At 36.9% G+C, this 19,041-nt stretch overlaps 1 protein-coding gene across 3 annotated transcripts in view; it reads right to left on the bottom strand.

The window, feature by feature from the left end:
* The window catches only part of LOC126248461 (cytochrome P450 4C1-like), a 269,044-nt gene that overhangs the window by 30,824 nt on the left and 219,179 nt on the right, over positions 1-19,041 (bottom strand). For all 3 annotated transcript variants that reach the window (XM_049949466.1, XM_049949464.1, XM_049949465.1), the window contains 3 exons: positions 7,534-7,634; positions 897-965; positions 611-779 (listed from right to left, as the gene is read on the bottom strand). In XM_049949466.1, the coding sequence (XP_049805423.1) occupies positions 611-779; positions 897-965; positions 7,534-7,634 (339 nt within the window). The remainder of the gene's footprint in view (positions 1-610; positions 780-896; positions 966-7,533; positions 7,635-19,041) is intronic.

Consider the following 19,041-nt stretch of genomic DNA (forward strand, 5'->3'; position numbering starts at 1 on the left):
CTGCCTGTCCCGTATTACCAGTCTGCCCAGCCCACGATGTCCAACATCTGTAATGAGGGGTGGCCACCCAACCTGACGATGTCTGAACGGAGTCACCTTGGTTTCACCACATGTTGAAGACACTCACCAGAGCACTCCTTTGACACCCAACAAGTCATCCAGTTTCCAAAATGCTTGTGCCAAGCCTCCAGCCCTTGATCAAGCTCAGATACATCACATGCCTTCCCCATTCTACACGTGGACAGGATGCTCACTGATAGTACATGCACTGTGCATGTGTCTTACTAGTAGTTATTCCTCACTAGGTGATGCAGCTATTGCCTGGACAGGTTTATATTTGGTAGTAGACCAGTGGTCATAATGTTCTGGCTGATCAGTGTATGTATTGTTGAAGTACACAAGCTAATTCACTGCAGCAAGTTTCATGGTTCATGGGGGAATTAATATGGTAATGAACTAAGAATTGGATAATAGAAATAGAGATTGATCACAAACTTCTGAAGTTGTTACCAGTAATTTTTTAAAGGAATAAGAAGGGAAACACATCGGAGCAGTTGAATAGCATACATTACTAATGCTTTAAATAATTCAAATTTTAATAATAACTCACTGATTTTTAGTTCTTGGTCCAGTTCACGAGCATACAATGGAACTGTTGAATACAGTCTCAATGTCTCTTTTATCACTCTCTCTAAATATTTCATCTCTTGCAAGTCTCGAAATGTTGCAGGCCGATCTGAATCACCAAAAAGCTCACGAATCTCACTGTAAGCTTTTTCCTGAAATAATAATAATCAGGTTTCAAAATTATGGTGTGCATCACAAATATTTGTTACTACCTTACTTCTAATCAGTGCTAAATCATCAAATCAGAGAGAGGTAACCATGTTCCTTACCTGTACATCCGCATGCTTGGCAAGTGCCCACAGAGCAAAACTGGTGCATGATGCTGTTGTGTCATGACCCTGAAATAAATCAGAGTTATTAAGCTAGGTACTTCATAACATTTCCTCAGTACTGTCCTTTTTGATGAGTAGCCTCTTTCTATCAATATTAAGCACTATTATTACAAACTGATATTTTATTCTGCAATAGGTGGCTCTAACAATTATTTATAAACAGAAGTGACATTTTCAAAAATTAACAGCTGAACCTCATAAATGTGGAATTCTGCGAGCTTTCACTCTGCCAAGGAGAAACTATGTAACAATTGACAACATGCTGTTATGGATATTTATCTAGGAATAATGAAATTACCTTTCTCTGGATCAGATAACTGAAAGACATCACGAGGAATCAAATAACGCTTTCCATGTTTCGTACTTTTCAGCAGTGTCACTCCTGCTTAAATACTAGCTTTTCCCACATTATACTACTTCTGATGTTTTTTGAAAAGATTCAATCAATGGTTGCATCAAAGTTATAAAGTCCATAATGTTACTGGTAAACATAGTCTCAAAAAAATGCAAACAAGAGCTGCAGGAAATGTAATGGTTCACCTCAGGGAACAGACCAGTATATTAAACAGCACCATCTCTTGATTGTACTCAACTTGCATGCTGAGGAAATTAGTCTTCATCTGTATTTAAATTACCATACTAGTGATGCAGGGCACTTCATCTTTATTTAAATTACCATACTAGTGGTGCAGAGTGAGGAGCACCATGACTCAAGAAATGTTCAGGATGACATGTTCAAACTATTGTCATAAACTGCATGGTGGTAATGGAAGAATACCTTAATATTTAATATTACAAGCAATTAGCTTCCTTACGAACAAGGACAAAATGTTTCTGATGTTTGAAACTAATTCATAGAAAACCTCACCATGTGCTACAAACCCTGATTTGACATAACAAGACATGAGCAAGTCTGGTGCCTGTTGACACATTTCATTGCTTCAAAGTTGACAAGTATGAACAAAAGCTCTGGTTAGCTGTAGATGTTGATACCATGTATATTCTCAATGGTTTCTGTTATCTTGGTAAGGATATTACATGATCACAAAGTGGAAGGATTTCATATTATGTAGTGATGCATCTTATGGGACCATTTCTATTCAAAAGCAGGAACATTTCAACAGATAATTAATACTGCACTTCCCTCAAACTTGCAGCAAAATTGGAAGAATAGTCAGCCACCATATTAGGAACAGTAAATAGAGTAAGAAGAGAAATACTACATGCTCTGAAGTGTTTGAAGGCTCCTACGTAGATGATAAAAATTTAAAAATGTGATGACATTTTCTTGTGGGTCTATCAAGGAAAGAAAATGACAACATGTTAGTGAAGAGTTCCCTTCATCCTAGTGTCACTATAAATACAAATGAGAAAAAATTTCAGAAACTATGTTATTACAGCAATACAATGTTTGGGATTCACCATGCAGTATTCAGTCAAGACTGACTCAAAAAGATGGCCAGTACATGCCTTCCTCAATATTCTTGATCTAACAGGAATAAATGCATATGTCGTATTCTCGACTAGTACTGGGAAGTAGATCACAAGAAGAAATTTTAAAACTTGCAGAGCCACTACACTCTGAGTAAGTGAATAGTCACTCAGTTTGTTGGAGCACAGACAATTATGAAACCAATGGAATGAAAATGAAGACAAATTACCCAAAAACACCAAAAATGTCAAGTCCTCAAATTCTGCAAGTGTAATAAACACTGCTTTCAAGTGCACTTTTGGTAAGAAGATGATTCGTACAATACACACAAAGAAAACTGAATATGAAGATGTCAGTTGCACAGAAGTATAAACTAGCTAAATTTTCTGTAAATAAAAATAATTCAATGTTGCTATGCATTTAAAACTAAGAAAACGCCCTCACTTTCTTACTCTTCTTCAGGATGTATGGATTTTGATGAGGTTTGTTTATTTTTTAATAACTGATGTTATTTGTGTTATGTTGCAATTTATTCAGAATTATATATCCTAAATGGTATATAAATAATATAAAAACATCAAAATATAATAATTGCATTCAGTTTTTAAATAATAGCTCAGAACATTATTGTTATACAGTATGAGTCAAAATGACCCATCGGGGGGAACGGCTGGACATCATAGTGTTATACTATGCTGATGACACAACCCTGATCACCTCACATAAGAACATAACTTTGTGCACTAATGACTCAGATCTGTCCTCCACTGGTTCTTAGAGTTTTGCTCTACCAGAACTACAGTTTCATAGTTTTGGTGCATTATATAGATGATGTAGTAAACTGTAAAATTACCAGCAGTATTGCTAGAATAGGCATGGAAAGAAACATAAATGAATGTGTCAGAGAGAAACTAGGACCTGATGTCCTCACTTTGTTTTTTGTTTGTTTGGTTTTTCCTTTTGCACATAGTTAAAACTGTACATCATTCAGTATTAGTCCATTGTGTATTTTAAATTCTTAGAGAATATAAATTGTATTTATAAGTAATAAAAATTAGTTGATCACATAAGATCTCTGCCTTTATGTAACCAAAGCATCTATTGTTGATTCAAGTACAGTTTACATGCACAAATATACGAAATATTATACAATTATTGTTGTGATTTTCTAGAACATTCTTCATCGTGATCAAAGGTAAGAGTTTATTAAGAAACTGTGTTTACTAGCACTATATGATAAATCTGTATTGTTTCTTTATTTTTATTACAATATCCCTCTGTTTCATATTACAAATCAACAATTTTTAATAAAACCTGAATTAACCACTGACAATATCAGTTGTGCTATAAATATTGTTTATTTGTAAGTAACAGATAGGAGGATAACTATGTAGAATGAAAATGTTATATGGTTACCCGGCCCTTTATATATCCTCACTCAGTTTCTAGATGGTCCACTGCTTCTTGCTCTTAGGGGAATCTAGCAAGACACTGATCACATATGCGAAGAAAGTGATTATTATGAGCTAATAGCCAACAGGTATGCAACACACCAAACATACCAGGTAACATGGATATGACCTTAAGTGACCAAAGCTGCTTGAAAAACTACTGTAGTCTACACGTACTTATGACAGTCTAACATAACCTACAGATGTTTTAAAACTGTTCACATCAAATAAATTGTTCTCTGATTCAGAGAAATCACAGTATCTTCCTTTAGGGCTACTGATATCCACAAAAAATAAGTCTGTAAAACTATTGTAAATACATATTGATTCCAAATTAACTGGGCATAACATCTAAGTCATGTGCAAAAAGGCTTCATGAGTCTCCTATCTCCTTTGGAAACATAGAGACATAATTAGTATTGACTATCTTTGAATAATGTATTTTGGGATCTTTGAATCACATATTACTTATAGCCTTCTGATTTGGGGATGCACCTCTGAATGAAATGAAATGATCGTATGGCATTGTTGGCCGGGAGGCCCCATGTGGGGAAGTTCGGCCGCCGTATTGCAAGTCCCTTTTAGTTGACTCCACTTTGGCGACTTGCGAGTCAATGGATGATGAAGTGATGATGAAGAACACACAACACTCAGTCATCACGAGACAGAGAAAATCCCTGGCCCCGCCGGGAATCGAACCCGGGACCCTGTGCGCGGGAAGCGAGAACGCTACCGCAAGACCACGAGCTGCGGACGATGCACCTCTTATGTTACTGAACTCTTGAAAATACATAAAAGATAATTATGCATAATGTGCAAAACTGGTCCTGAGGAGAACTGTTTTCCTCTCTTTAGTAGGCTCAGGCTATTATAAACCTGTACATATACAACCATGTACTATTTGTATAAAAACAGTGCTATCAGGGAAGAAATTCATAACTACAGCACTAGACTAAAGGCAGAGCAGGACATACTGAGGTACAGTATAAGAAAAGAAAGGTAACTCCCACAAATTAAACACTGTACTTTAAAACTCTTTGATAAACTACTACAAACTGCTCAAGGTATACAATTAAACATTCTTTAAGAAAGACTGTATAACTGCTTATCAGACAACCCATATTACTAAATAAAAGTTTTATTAAATGAGTTCTGCTGAAACCAATTTGGAAAATGACTGCTTCTTCCTTTTCTTCCTGGGCCTATAGCCCTTAATGGGCCTTGGCCTGCTCTAGGACATCATTCCATTCATCACTGTCCAGTATGTTGTGTCTCCATCCTCTGACATCAACAATTTTTAAATCTTCTCGTATGTCATCCCACTAGGTTTTGTATCAGCAGTATTTTTGTTGGTTTCTTATGTTCCATGTGAAAAACATGGCTGATCCATTTCAGGCAGTTTATCTTAATGAACTGTATGATTTTAAGTTCTTCATATTATCTGTAAAGTTCAAAATTATATTTGTCTGCACCATACTTCATTAACTGTCCCATTCAAAATATCCTATTAGCTCTTCACACTGTAGTATCAGTGTCCTAGTTCCTGAGTCATATGTTAATAGCGGATATATTAAAGTTTTATCCATTTCACACTTTGTTGTTCTGGCCAGATTTATGGACTTAAGTTGTGGGGCCAGCTGGTAATCAGTTTAGTCTGTCCTTGCAGTAATATCCACATCATCTGCATAGGCCAGAACCTGTAACATTCTGTTGTATATTTTGCCTGTTGTGTTGACTTCAGCTGTCCTTATTACCTTCTCTAGCATTATGTTAAAAAGCATAACATGAGAGTGATCCCATAGCCTCAATCCAGTTAATTTCAAACTTTGTGCTAAATTTCCTTATATCCATTCTTTACATACTACTTTTTCCATAGTCAAACTTATGTCGCATATTAACTGTTGTGGTATTCCCAGTTCATTCATGGCTTCAATAAGCTTAAATCTTTTTACAGTGTCATTGCTGCTTTAAAACGAACAAATATATGATATGTTGCTATACTGTATTCCCTCAGGGTGGATATCTAGTCAGTGGGGAGGAGAATATTTTATATGCGGTGTTCAATAGTGTAATTCCCCTATATTTTGTACAGTCCAGGATGTCCCCCTTCTTATGTACAGCACATATTACTCCCATATTCAAATGATCTGGGACAGCTTTTTTTTTGTCCATATATCTGAGATCAGGGCTTCCATGCTAATAACCAGATGTTCTACACCACACATTACAAGCTCAGCTGGTAGGCTGTCATTGCTAGATTACTTATTGTTGGCTAGTTTTTTTATTGCTAGCTGATTCTCTTGCATTAAGGAATCCCATTTACCTCTTCTTCCACTTGCTGGTTTTCTCTTAGTTCCCATGCTTGAGTATTCTTTGAGTATAATAATCCCTTAAATTACTCTGTCCAATGATGTAACATTCCTTTCTGTAGTGCTATTAGTTCACTATTATTTCCTCTACATTATCTTATTTTTGGTTGAAATTCCTTGCTAAGGTTATTGACCTTTCATTAGAATTTCCTGCTTCTATTGTGTTTTCCACATGTTTCATTTTTCTTTTGTTTTCACCATTCTGCTTCAGAACTGGGAAGATCTCCTTCTCTTTTAGGTTCGAGCATTGTCTAAAATATAAATCAATGTTTTATTAACAAATACACTAAGTACACTTTACACACTTTTCAGTCTTTATTTTCACTTTATATTCAGTCACTGTATCACTCTGACTACTCACACTTCACTATCTGATTTAATTCATTCACTGCAGTACTCTTTTGAATACTTCCTTTGTCAATGAAAAGAAATTTATGTTCAAACTGATGACAGGTCTTGCTTTATATACCTCTACCAATGGGTAGCACCACCAGTGACGAATTCCATAACATACTAAAAAGGCTTCTAATGGTCCACAATGTTCCAGATCATTCTACAATATTTGAGAGTGTTCTGGAATGTTCCACAATTATCCGTGATGTTCCTGAACATTCTGGATATTCCCAAATGTTCCAGAACATTCTGGAATGTTGTGGAATGTTCTCAAATACTTTTCAGTATTCTGGAAGGTTCTAGAAATTTCTAGGGGTCAAAACTTCCCAGCCCTTATATCTTCAAAAGCACTCCCTTCAGATAGAGATGGGAACCTTCTTGGATGGGGGATAGAGGGCTACCACATCATATAACTGCCTTGATCACACCGGACTCGCTTCTGAGTTTTAGCAGCACACACATTGTATGCTTATAATGTATATTGAACATTGTTAATTCTATTTAGTTACTGCAGTCACTGTTTCAACATGTATCATATTTTGCAGCTCTGTATATTAATTGTGTTCTCCATCTATGTAACTGTTGTGTCTACTGAACACATATTCGGTGCCTTAATATTTATGGTATTACCAAACTGCTTGTATATGAACTGTATCTATTCATTGTACACATTGCAGAAATTTTATTCTGATATTTACCAAAGACCAAGCCTTTCTCATATTGCATGTTCAATGATCAATAAAGATTCTTGATTCTTCATCAGAGATTTGCTTGTACTTTTCATAGCATCACACTACATATTCTATGTGAATTTAAAACATATGTTCCACCAAAAATTCTCAAATATTTGACCACAGGACTAGATAAATAGCATTTCAATTTACCCATAAATAAAACCAAGGGAAAATGAATCACAAGTTGTTACTTACAGCAAACATAAATGTGTCCACTTCATCTTCTATTTCTTTGTCTGACAATTTATCTGGACTTTGTAGTAAGAGATCAAGAAAAGCCATCCGTTTTCTCTGTCCTGAAAGGAACACCAATATGTTTTTTTTTTTTTTTTTTTACAATGAAGCATATAAACACTAAGTCCAACTGAAGATTATAAAATATAAGTATTACATTATGGATGGAATGTTACTGAAGGACACATAGCAAGGAAACATCCTCCCCCCCCCCTCCTTCTCTGTCTCTCTCTCTCTCTCTCTCTCTCTCTCTCTCTCTCTCTCTCTCTCTCTCTCTCTCTCTCTCTCTTTTCAAATCTAGTCAGAATTCATGTTTCAAGATACCTGGATGTACAAATATAAATGACAAGAGACAGTAAGGTACACAACAGGGGGTTCCTTTCATTAACTTTCTGTTCATGGATACTTTCTTCACACTCATATCACATATACCATCTAGATCTCCTCCTACTTCTTTCTCCTCAATGCCAACTTTCCTGAACTGATTAACTGCAATGGACTTTTCTGAAATACACATCCTCTGACTGTGTTATCTACCATGTCCAAACGTCCACTAATTCCTGTTCTCTGCTTACCTCCATTGCTGTCCCACCCAGTTTTCTGCTCTACACTTACAGCATATTCGATTCTCCCTCCATCAGCTTCGTACTCTTCTCTGCCATTCATAGTCAGAGCTGCATTTACACACAGGCTTCTTAGACTGCTGCCTAGGGGCCAACATCACATAGGGCTGTGCAACACAAAAATTTAAAACAATGAAATGTCTTTAATTTAATACCGTGGTGTGCTACCTCTTAATGTTGTAGAGGACATTTTTTGTGAAGTAACTGGGCTGAATTTTTCAAGGGACAGTTAATATGAGTGAAATCAGAATTCTCCCTTCTGAATCCATGCTACCTCACATAAAATTCCCTGAGGTAAGTCATCAGACATACCACTTCACTTGCCAAAACCTGTAGCATTAAAATAATGGACAACACAATTTTGTAAGTTCAAAGTGAGTTCCATTTTTGTGTAAGGCCAGTCTGTTCCATACCTCATTTTATCTAATCCTGTACCTGTAATTATATTTTAACATCATTTGGAAGATGCAAACTCTAGTGCTCTTGAACGTGGACAAAACCATTTTCATATAAATATAGCCATTAATGAGATATTGTGGAAATGTTCAGGATGTCTCTAGCTCACATTATCTGGCAGAATGCTAACTGACTCATGAAACCACAGCAGTGGCTCAACAAATCCATGAGCATTTTAGTGCGAAATTGAAAGGTCCAATGAAAAAAATACATTTCTTAAAATATGAATGTATTTTTAGAAAAGAATGTTTTAGACCTAATAATTACAATACTACCAACTCAAAAGAGCTCAAAACATTTGTCAACATCCCCATTACAGCTTTTCAGTGCAGAATATAGAATAGTAACATTGATTTTTTTTAAATTTTACTCCAATTTCCAGTAATATAATGTGATTTTGACCAATGGGAACTAACACAAACATCTGCAATCAGAGTTTTGAAATATTTACAAAATTAGTTTGAAATGAACAAGTCAACCTTAAATATTTCAAATGCTTATTATACCCATTACAGAAAAGCAAAGTCACATAAAAACCTGGTTCTCAGAATAGAAAATAAAGAAACTGAGAGCGTAGCCACCACAAAAATTTTAGGTGTCCATATAGACGAAAATTTAGTCTCAAAAGCCCATGTCCTCTCCCTCACTAATGTTTATGAAAGAATGGTTAACATGATTTTGTAAGTTTGGAGTGAGTTCCATTTCATATAAAGCTAATTTGTTTCACACCTAATTTTAGTATTATGTGCAGTAGCTGGTATTGCAGAATTGTCTACTTTGCTTACAGACATTCTGCTATTACCCGTGATCTCACTTTCTGCAGTCATAATAAGACAAAACTAAAATCACCTTCACTCTACAAAAACAAACCGTTAGAAAAATTACCAACAGTTCAAGGCTAACATCCACCAAACAGTTATTACAACAGCTAAATATTCTGCACTTATTATGCCTCTACATACAAAAAAGTGTAATTAATATGAAACGAACATTGAAAATTTCATAATTAACTCAGATCTTCACACATACAATAAAAGAATGTGCAATGGCATCCACATAAAAAAGTAAACAAACCTTCACCACAAAAACAAACAAACATTCAGAGTAATAGGTTGAAGAACAAATTTCCAGCACAAATAAAGAAATAAAAAAAGGTCTTTATTTATGGAAGCAGTGTTCAAATTTTTAAATGACCAGCTGCTATTATGTGTAAATAAATACCTATAATAACCTAGCAGCAGAAATAATTATATTCATCTCCTACATTTCAATGATATGTTTAATTAAGTGCTTACAATGATCTGAAGGAATGTTTCAAACAAAAGTCTTAGAACTATTATGTGTTATATGTAAATGTGAACTATGTGTTGCATGTAAAATATCTTTTCAGTCATCTATGTAATTTAATCAAAGTTGTATGGGTAATTCTGAATGTAATATTATGGTGTGGGGTACTATGCACACTTGCATTATGTAGGATACTGTAATTCCTTATATGCATTGTCTCTGTATCGATAAGCAATAGCAACAACAACGACTATACTACTACTACTACTACTACTACTTCTACTACTATTACTGGAATATATTCATGCCATGGATCACCCTGTAGAGTTCATTCCAGTAGATGACACATTGCAATATAATAACCTGTTTAGTAGGCCTACATCCCAGTGTATGATACACTAAAATGTGGCCTAAATGAGGTATTCAAAATGATGCCCTTGTATCTTGAGGCATCTATGCAAATGCTGCAGGGTACGCTGTGGCACTCATTCAAATCTCGAGCCTACCACAGATAGTTCTGCAGACAGATGAAAGAGTTACTTGAATATCTGAAATGGGGTCCACACACATGAAAACTTTCTTGTGCCCCTAGAGATAGGAGTGTAAAGCACTCAGGCAGGTTAAGAGTTATTTCTTGCTTCGTTCTCAAGAAAATGTTATCACACTTTGTTCACATAAGTTTCTATCCTTTGCTATTCTGGGGAAAAATATCCTAGGAAAATAAGGTAATTTACAACTCCTTTGTTTTGTAATAACACATAATTAACTAACTGGAGCTCTAGTATCTAGAAATCTTGCAACTGCTTCTTCAAGTCACAGAACATTTACATGCATGTATCATTATGTATGCTCATAGCCAATACTTTTAGTCAGCTACATTAACATTTTAGGGGCAAACTGTGCGACTCAGAGTTGGGATGTGAGATACATAACACAATTTTATAGGAGTCAATGATTCATATAAATGTATATTGGAACTAAACTTTTTAAGTAGATGGTCATGACATGTAAAGATGAAATTACTCTCACACGTTATTCAAATTGTGTTGAAGGTTATTAAGGAATCACTAAGTTTATGAGTTACATCCATAATTTATAATTCTAAAAGAAAAATAAAATCAATTTGGAACTTCTCAAAACGTAAATTGTGAAATCACTAAATGAACAGTAAAATGTAAGTAGTAAAGAATATTATCAAATAATTTATGCCACCATGCATAACAGAAAAATAATTTGTTCAGTCAGTTCAAAACAAAATTTATAGCAATATATACAACAACAAATTAACTTAGGCATTTAGTCATAGTAAAATTAGTACAAATCAAGCAAATAATCAACTTTCCTGATACCAAAAACTCCTGTAGGGTTGAGAAGAGTTCTAGAAGAATATGAAAATCCAATTATTCTCCTATAATATTTGTATTTTATCATGCAGGTCAAGGCTAATCAACCAGAACATTGCACCCCCACATTAACTCAGAAATTAGCACACCTAGGTCTTTTGGAGGTCATGTAATGTCATGAGAACTATGTAGTAATGTGCATAGAGAAAGACTGTATCAAACATTGTGTTTGCATGGTAGAAAATTAATTATTTACACTTTTTTTTTGGTCATCAGTCTACTGACTGGTTTGATGCGGCCCGCCACGAATTCCTTTCCTGTGCTAACCTCTTCATCTCAGTGTAGCACTTGCAACCTACGTCCTCAATTATTTGCTTGACGTATTCCAATCTCTGTCCTCCTCTACAGTTTTTGCCCTCTACAGCTCCCTCTAGCACCATGGAAGTCATTCCCTCATGTCTTAGCAGATGTCCTATCATCCTGCCCCTTCTCCTTATCAGTGTTTTCCACATATTCCTTTCCTCTCTGATTCTGCGTAGAACCTCCTCATTCCTTACCTTATCAGTCCACCTAATTTTCAACATTCTTCTATAGCACCACATCTCAAATGCTTCGATTCTCTTCTGTTCCGGTTTTCCCACAGTCCATGTTTCACTACCATACAATGCTGTACTCCAGACGTACATCCTCAGAAATTTCTTCCTCAAATTAAGGCCGGTATTTGATATTAGTAGACTTCTCTTGGCCAGAAATGCATTTTTTGCCATAGCGAGTCTGCTTTTGATGTCCTCCTTGCTCCGTCCGTCATTGGTTATTTTACTGCCTAAGTAGCAGAATTCCTTAACTTCATTGACTTCGTGACCATCAATCCTGATGTTAAGTTTCTCGCTGTTCTCATTTCAACTACTTCTCATTACCTTCGTCTTTCTCTAATTTACTCTCAAACCATACTGTGTACTCGTTAGACTGTTCATTCCATTCAGCAGATCATTTAATTCTTCTTCACTTTCACTCAGGATAGCAATGTCATCAGCGAATCGTATCACTGATATCCTTTCACCTTGTATTTTAATTCCACTCCTGAACCTTTCTTTTATTTCCATCATTGCTTCCTCGATGCACAGATTGAAGAGTAGGGGCAAAAGGCTACAGCCTTGTCTTACACCCTTCTTAATATGAGCACTTCGTTCTTGATCGTCCACTCTTATTATTCCCTCTTGGTTGTTGTACATATTGTATATGACCCGTCTCTCCCTATACCTTACCCCTACTTTTTTCAGAATCTCGAACAGCTTGTACCATTTTATATTGTCGAATGCTTTTTCCAGGTCGACAAATCCTATGAAAGTGTCTTGATTTTTCTTGAGCCTTGCTTCCATTATTAGCCATAACGTCAGAGTTGCCTCTCTCGTCCCTTTACTTTTCCTAAAGCCAAACTGATCGTCACCTAGTGCATTCTCAATTTTCTTTTCCATTCTTCTGTATATTATTCTTGTAAGCAGCTTCGATGCATGAGCTGTTAAGCTGATTGTGCGATAATTCTCACACTTGTCATCTATTGCCGTCTTCGGAATTGTGTGGATGATGCTTTTCTGAAAGTCAGATGGTATGTCGCCAGACTCGTATATTCTACACACCAATGTGAATAGTCGTTTTGTTGCCACTTCCCCCAATAATTTTAGAAATTCTGATGGAATGTTATCTATCCCTTCTGCCTTATTTGACCGTAAGTCCTCCAAAGCTCTTTTGAATACCGATTCTAATACTGGATCCCCTATCTCTTCTAAATCGACTCCTGTTTCTTCTTCTATCACATCAGACAAATCTTCACCCTCATAGAGGCTTTCAATGTATTCTTTCCACCTATCTGCTCTCTCCTCTGCATTTAACAGTGGGATTCCCGTTGCACTCTTAATGTTACCACCGTTGCTTTTAATGTCACCAAAGGTTGTTTTGACTTTCCTGTGTGCTGAGTCTGTCCTTCTGACAATCATATCTTTTTCGATGTCTTCACTTTTTTCCTGCAGCCACTGGCCATTAAAATTGCTACACCACGAAGCTGACGTGCTACAGACGCGAAATTTAACCGACAGGAAGAAGATGCTGTGATATGCAAATGATTAGCTTTTCAGAGCATTCACACAAGGTTGGCGCCGGTGGCAACACCTACAACGTGCTGACATGAGGAAAGTTTCCAACCGATTTCTCATACACAAACAGCAGTTGACCAGCGTTGCCTGGTGAAACGTTTTTGTGATGCCTTGTGTAAGGAGAAGAAATGCGTATCATCACGTTTCCGATTTTGATAAAGGTCGGATTGTCGCCTATCGCGATTGCGGTCTATCGTATCGCGACATTGCTGCTCGCGTTGGTCGAGATCCAACGACTGTTAGCACCATATGGAATCGGTGGGTTCAGGAGTGTAATACAGAACACCATGCTGGATCCCAACAGCTTCATATGACTAGCAATCAAGATGACAGGCATCTTATCCACGTGGGTGTAACGGATCGTGCAGCCACATCTCGAACCTTGAGTCAACAGATGGGGACATTTGCAAGACAACAACCATCTGCATAAACAGTTCGACGACGTTTGCAGCAGCAAGGACTATCAGCTCGGAGACCATGGCTGTGGTTACCATCGACACTGCATCACAGACAGGAGCACCTGCACTGCTGTACTCAACGACGAACCTGGGTGCACGAATGGCAAAACGTCATTTTTTCGGATGAATCCGAGTTCTGTGTACAGCATCATGATGGTCACATCTGTGTTTGGGGACATCACGGTGAACGCACATTGGAAGCATGTATTCGTCATTGCCATACTGGCGTATCACCCAGCATGATGGTATGGGGTGCCATTGGTTACACGTCTCGGTCACCTCTTGTTCACATTGACAGCACTTTGAACAGTGGATGTTACATTTGAGATGTGTTATGACCTGTGGCTCTACCCTTCATTCGATCCCTGTGAAACCCTACATTTCGGTAGGATAATGCATGACCGCATGTTGCAGGTCCTGTACGGGCCTTTCTGGATACAGAAAATGTTCAACTGCTGCCCTGGCCAGCACATTCTCCAGATCTCTCACCAATTGAAAATGTCTGGTCAATGGTGGCCGAACAACTGGCTCTTCACAATACGCCAGTCACTACTCTTGATGAACTGTGGTATCGTGTTGAAGCTGCATGGGCAGCTGTACAAGTACACGCCATCCAAGCTCTGTTTGACTCAACGCCCAGGTGTATCAAGGCTGTTATTATGACTAGAGGTGGTTGTCCTGGGTACTGATTTCTCAGGGTCTATGCACCCAAATTGTGTGAAAACGTAATCACATGTCAGTTATAGTGTAATATATTTTTCCAATGAATACCCGTTTATCATACGCATTTCTTCTTGGTGTAGCAATTTTAATGGCCAGTAGTGTAAATAGCTTTGACTGAGTGCAGATATTATCAGTACTTCAGTGGTGATGGTGTATGATGGAAATAGTGACTCTTGTGTGACATTTACGTAGAGAAGTGCGAGTGGCTGCTTGTTTTTGGTTACGTAGCATCCATGTAGCTACGGGGGCAAGCAGCCATGTCACTGGCATCCTAAAGTTGATGTTACAATTAAAATTGTTCTGGCATTACACGAACTTACAGGCTTTCTGACTTCTATTTTTTTTATTTATGCCACTGGCATCCTAAAGTTGATGTTACAATTAAAATTGTTCTGCCATTTAACGAACTTACAGGCTTTCTGACTTCTATTTTTTTTTATTTATTTTTTATTTTTTGGTATAATGCTTTTACTAAAACATGAACAGTAGCAAAGTATATGTCCTGATCACATTTTCCTCCGTAACTGAGTAGTCAGCACAGCTGACTGCCCTGTGGAGGACCCAGGTTCAATTCCCCATACTACCAAGGATTTTTTCTCTGTGGGAGCATTGGAACTGGGTGCACTTAGCCTTGTTATGACAATTGAAGGGCTACTTGAGGATATAGTAGAGGCTCCAGGCCATGAATACTGACAACGGCCAGGAGAGCCGTATGCTGACCCCGCACCCACTCATACCACGTCCAGTGACGCCATTGGCAGTAGATGACATGGTGGCTGGTTGGTACTGATGGATCTGCTTTGGTCTGTGAACACATTTATACCCTGACCACATGTTTCACTGTGTACAGCCATGGCTGACTTGCTGGGTTGATGGGTGAGGCAAATGTTATTCATGCACATCTAGACTTCCTTTAACTGCACTACATGTCTATGTAGATACCTGTCCATTGCTGAGGAAATTGTGTGTCAGTACCATGTGAATGACTGTGAGTGCTTGTGCAGTTTGGTATAGTTTTTGTGTTGTTGGTTATAATCATGAGAATGAAGACAACTGGTACGCTGCTCACTTTTTTCCAATGATACAAACAGAGCATTTGAACTTTCTTTGGTTTCCATGAAGGTTTTGTTGTGCTTAGTACTACATTCAACACAGGCTAACCTGGCATGGTCAGTTTTTAAATTATTATATATATAGATCACAAACTGGTTTTCAAATCAGTCAGTTGTCTGTTTGAAACCTTAGTTTCAAAGTTTTTATCAATTACTTTGCATTTATTTATGTGAATTGTATCATTAAATTGTGTCAAGATTGCTTTGAAACATATAAAATACTGGTATTATCTTTGCTAACAAATCATTACTTAAACTGTAATGTGTCACCATAACACTGGGCAAACCTGTCTCCTTCAGTAAGGTAATTATGAAACCTGACAGTTTTGTGATAGGTCTGACAATCACAAATTTTAGAACAAGCCTACTTATGTAACTTTTATCAAGAGGGAACTAACCTGGATAATTTAAAGATACACAGTTATGACCAGAAAGTGAAAACACTGTCACTTCATATGAATCTTCTGTATTTTTAAGATTCAGAAAAATACTGCCTAGACCTCCTTGATCACTTGTACTATTTGCCATATTATAGTTACCAACTGTTTTACAACTGTAAGTTCAGTGTCAGTGGCCCATTGTTTACCCAAACAAGAAATATCAAACTTCTTCACTAGTCCAATTTATTTATTTATTTATTCATCCGTGGAACAATAAATATTGTATGGATGTCGTCAGTTTACAAAACATGAGCACACATTTACATTTACAATGAAACAGGTTTCTCATATTTTGTGTAGTTTTTATAACTAGTCATACACACATTTATAATTACATAATATTTTAGTGATAATGTCATATGTCGCTAATAATCTAGATCTATGTTAAATATTCTTTTACAGTATAACAACTTTTACTTACTAAGAAGGTTTTAAGCTTTTGTCTGAAAGTGAGGGGCTCATTTATTTCTTTAATTTCCTGTGGTAATTTGTTATACAGTTTTATCGAATTATAAAATATACTTTTTTGCGTCTTTGCCTTGTTTTTTCTATCTAGATGGAGGGGGCGACAAGCACTTGTTTCATGTTCATGTATTAGGCTGTTTGTGTTGTACATGTTGAGATTTTTCTTAATGAACATTATGTTCTGAAAGATATACTCACAAGAAACAGTTAGAATGCCTAGCTTTCTAAATAATTCTAGACAGTGGGCCCTGTTGTTGCTGTTTGTTATTATCCTTATGGCTCTTTTTTGTACTTTGAACACAGTTTGTATGTTACTGGCACTTGTTCCCCAAAACATGATCCCATAGCTGAGGACTGAGTGTAGATATTCGTAATATGTTATTTTAAGACAGGTATTATTGCATACCAGTGCTAGGATTCTAAGGGCATAACATGCTGTGGATAATTTCTTTGCCAAAATGTTGACATGGTTTGTCCATTTCAATTGGCTGTCTACATTCATCCCTAAGAATTTGGTACTTGTTACACATTCTAATTCATTATTATTAACTTTTATTCTAGTGGCATTGTGTTTTTTGTTCAATTGGAAGTTAATATAGTTAGTTCTCTTAACATTTATGGTTACTTTATTTTTTAATGACCAGTTGTGGACATCATTGAGAGCCTCGTTTGCTCTTTCTGACAGTTGTGTTGGATTTTCACCTGTTATTACTATGTTGCTGTCATCAGCAAAAAGTGTTTTTTCTCCATGTCTGATACTTTGTGGGAAGTCGTTAATGTATGTTGTTGTTGTTGCGGTCTTCAGTCCTGAGACTGGTTTGATGCAGCTCTCCATGCTACTCTATCCTGTGCAAGCTCCTTCATCTCCCAGTACCTGCTGCAGCCTACATCCTTCTGAATCTGCTTAGTGTATTCATCTCTTGGTCTCCCTCTATGATTTTTACCCTCCACGCTGCCCTCCAATGCTAAATTTGTGATCCCTTGATGCCTCAGAACATGTCCTACCAACAGATCCCTTCTTCTAGTCAAGTTGTGCCACAAACTTCTCTTCTCCCCAATCCTATTCAATACCTCCTCATTAGTTATGTGATCTACCCATCTAATCTTCAGCATTCTTCTGTAGCACCACATTTCGAAAGCTTCTATTCTCTTCTTGTCCAAACTATTTATCATCCATGTTTCACTTCCATACATGGCTACACTCCATACAAATACTTTCAGAAATGACTTCCTGACACTTAAATCTATACTTGATGTTAACAAATTTCTCTTCTTCAGAAACGCTTTCCTTGCCATTGTCAGTCTACATTTTATATCCTCTCTACTTCGACCATCATCAGTTATTTTGCTCCCCAAATAGCAAAACTCCTTTACTACTTTAAGTGTCTCATTTCCTAATCTAATTCCCTCAGCGTCACCCGACTTAATGCGACTACATTCCAATATCCTCGTTTTGCTTTTGTTGATGTTCATCTTATATCCTCCTTTCAAGACACTGTCCATTCCACTCAACTGCTCTTCCAAGTCCTTTGCCGTCTCTGACAGAATTACAATGTCATCGGAGAACCTCAAAGTTTTTATTTCTTCTCCCTGGATTTTAATACCTACTCCAAATTTTTCTTTTGTTGCCTTTACTGCTTGCTCAATATACAGATTGAATAACATCGGGGAGAGGCTACAACCCTGTCTCACTCCTTTCCCAACCACTGCTTCCCTTTCATGCCTCTCGACTCTTATAACTGCCATCAGGTTTCTGTACAAATTGTAAATAGCCTTTAGCTCATTAATGTATATAAGAAACAATATTGGGCCTAATACACTTCCCTGTATGACACCTATATTCACATTTTCTGGGTCAGACAGGTGTTTTATAAGGGAATTGTTTGAAACTTGTGATATCACAACTCGTTGAACTCTGTTTTCCAAGTATGATTTCAACCACTTCTTTGTCACACCTCTTATTCCTATTGGCCCTAATTTATAAAGTAAGATTTTGTGGTCAACTGTATCAAAGGCCTTGGACAAGTCTAAAAAGATACCACTTACATTTTCACCTTTTTCCAGTGCTTCTAAAATTACTTTAGTGAACTGTGCTATAGCCGATTGTGTGCCTTTTCCAGGCCTAAAACCAAATTGGTAATAGGAAAGAAGGTTATATTTATTCAGGTAATTTAGCAGTCTATTTTTGACTAGTATTTCTATTATTTTAGAAATGATAGACAGTATAGAAATCGGCCTGTAGTTCTCTACATTTTCCACATCTCCGTTTTTAAGGATAGGTATAACTTTTGCTTGTTTTAGGTAATCCGGAAAGTATCCAGATTCGAAAGATTCATTAATTATGTCTGTTAATGGGCCCTTTATGGAGTCTATACATTCTTTAATTACGCAGACTGGGATTTCATCAAGTCC

This window comes from Schistocerca nitens, chromosome 3 (assembly GCF_023898315.1).
Source record: "Schistocerca nitens isolate TAMUIC-IGC-003100 chromosome 3, iqSchNite1.1, whole genome shotgun sequence".
NCBI classification, from domain to species: Eukaryota; Metazoa; Arthropoda; class Insecta; order Orthoptera; family Acrididae; genus Schistocerca; species Schistocerca nitens.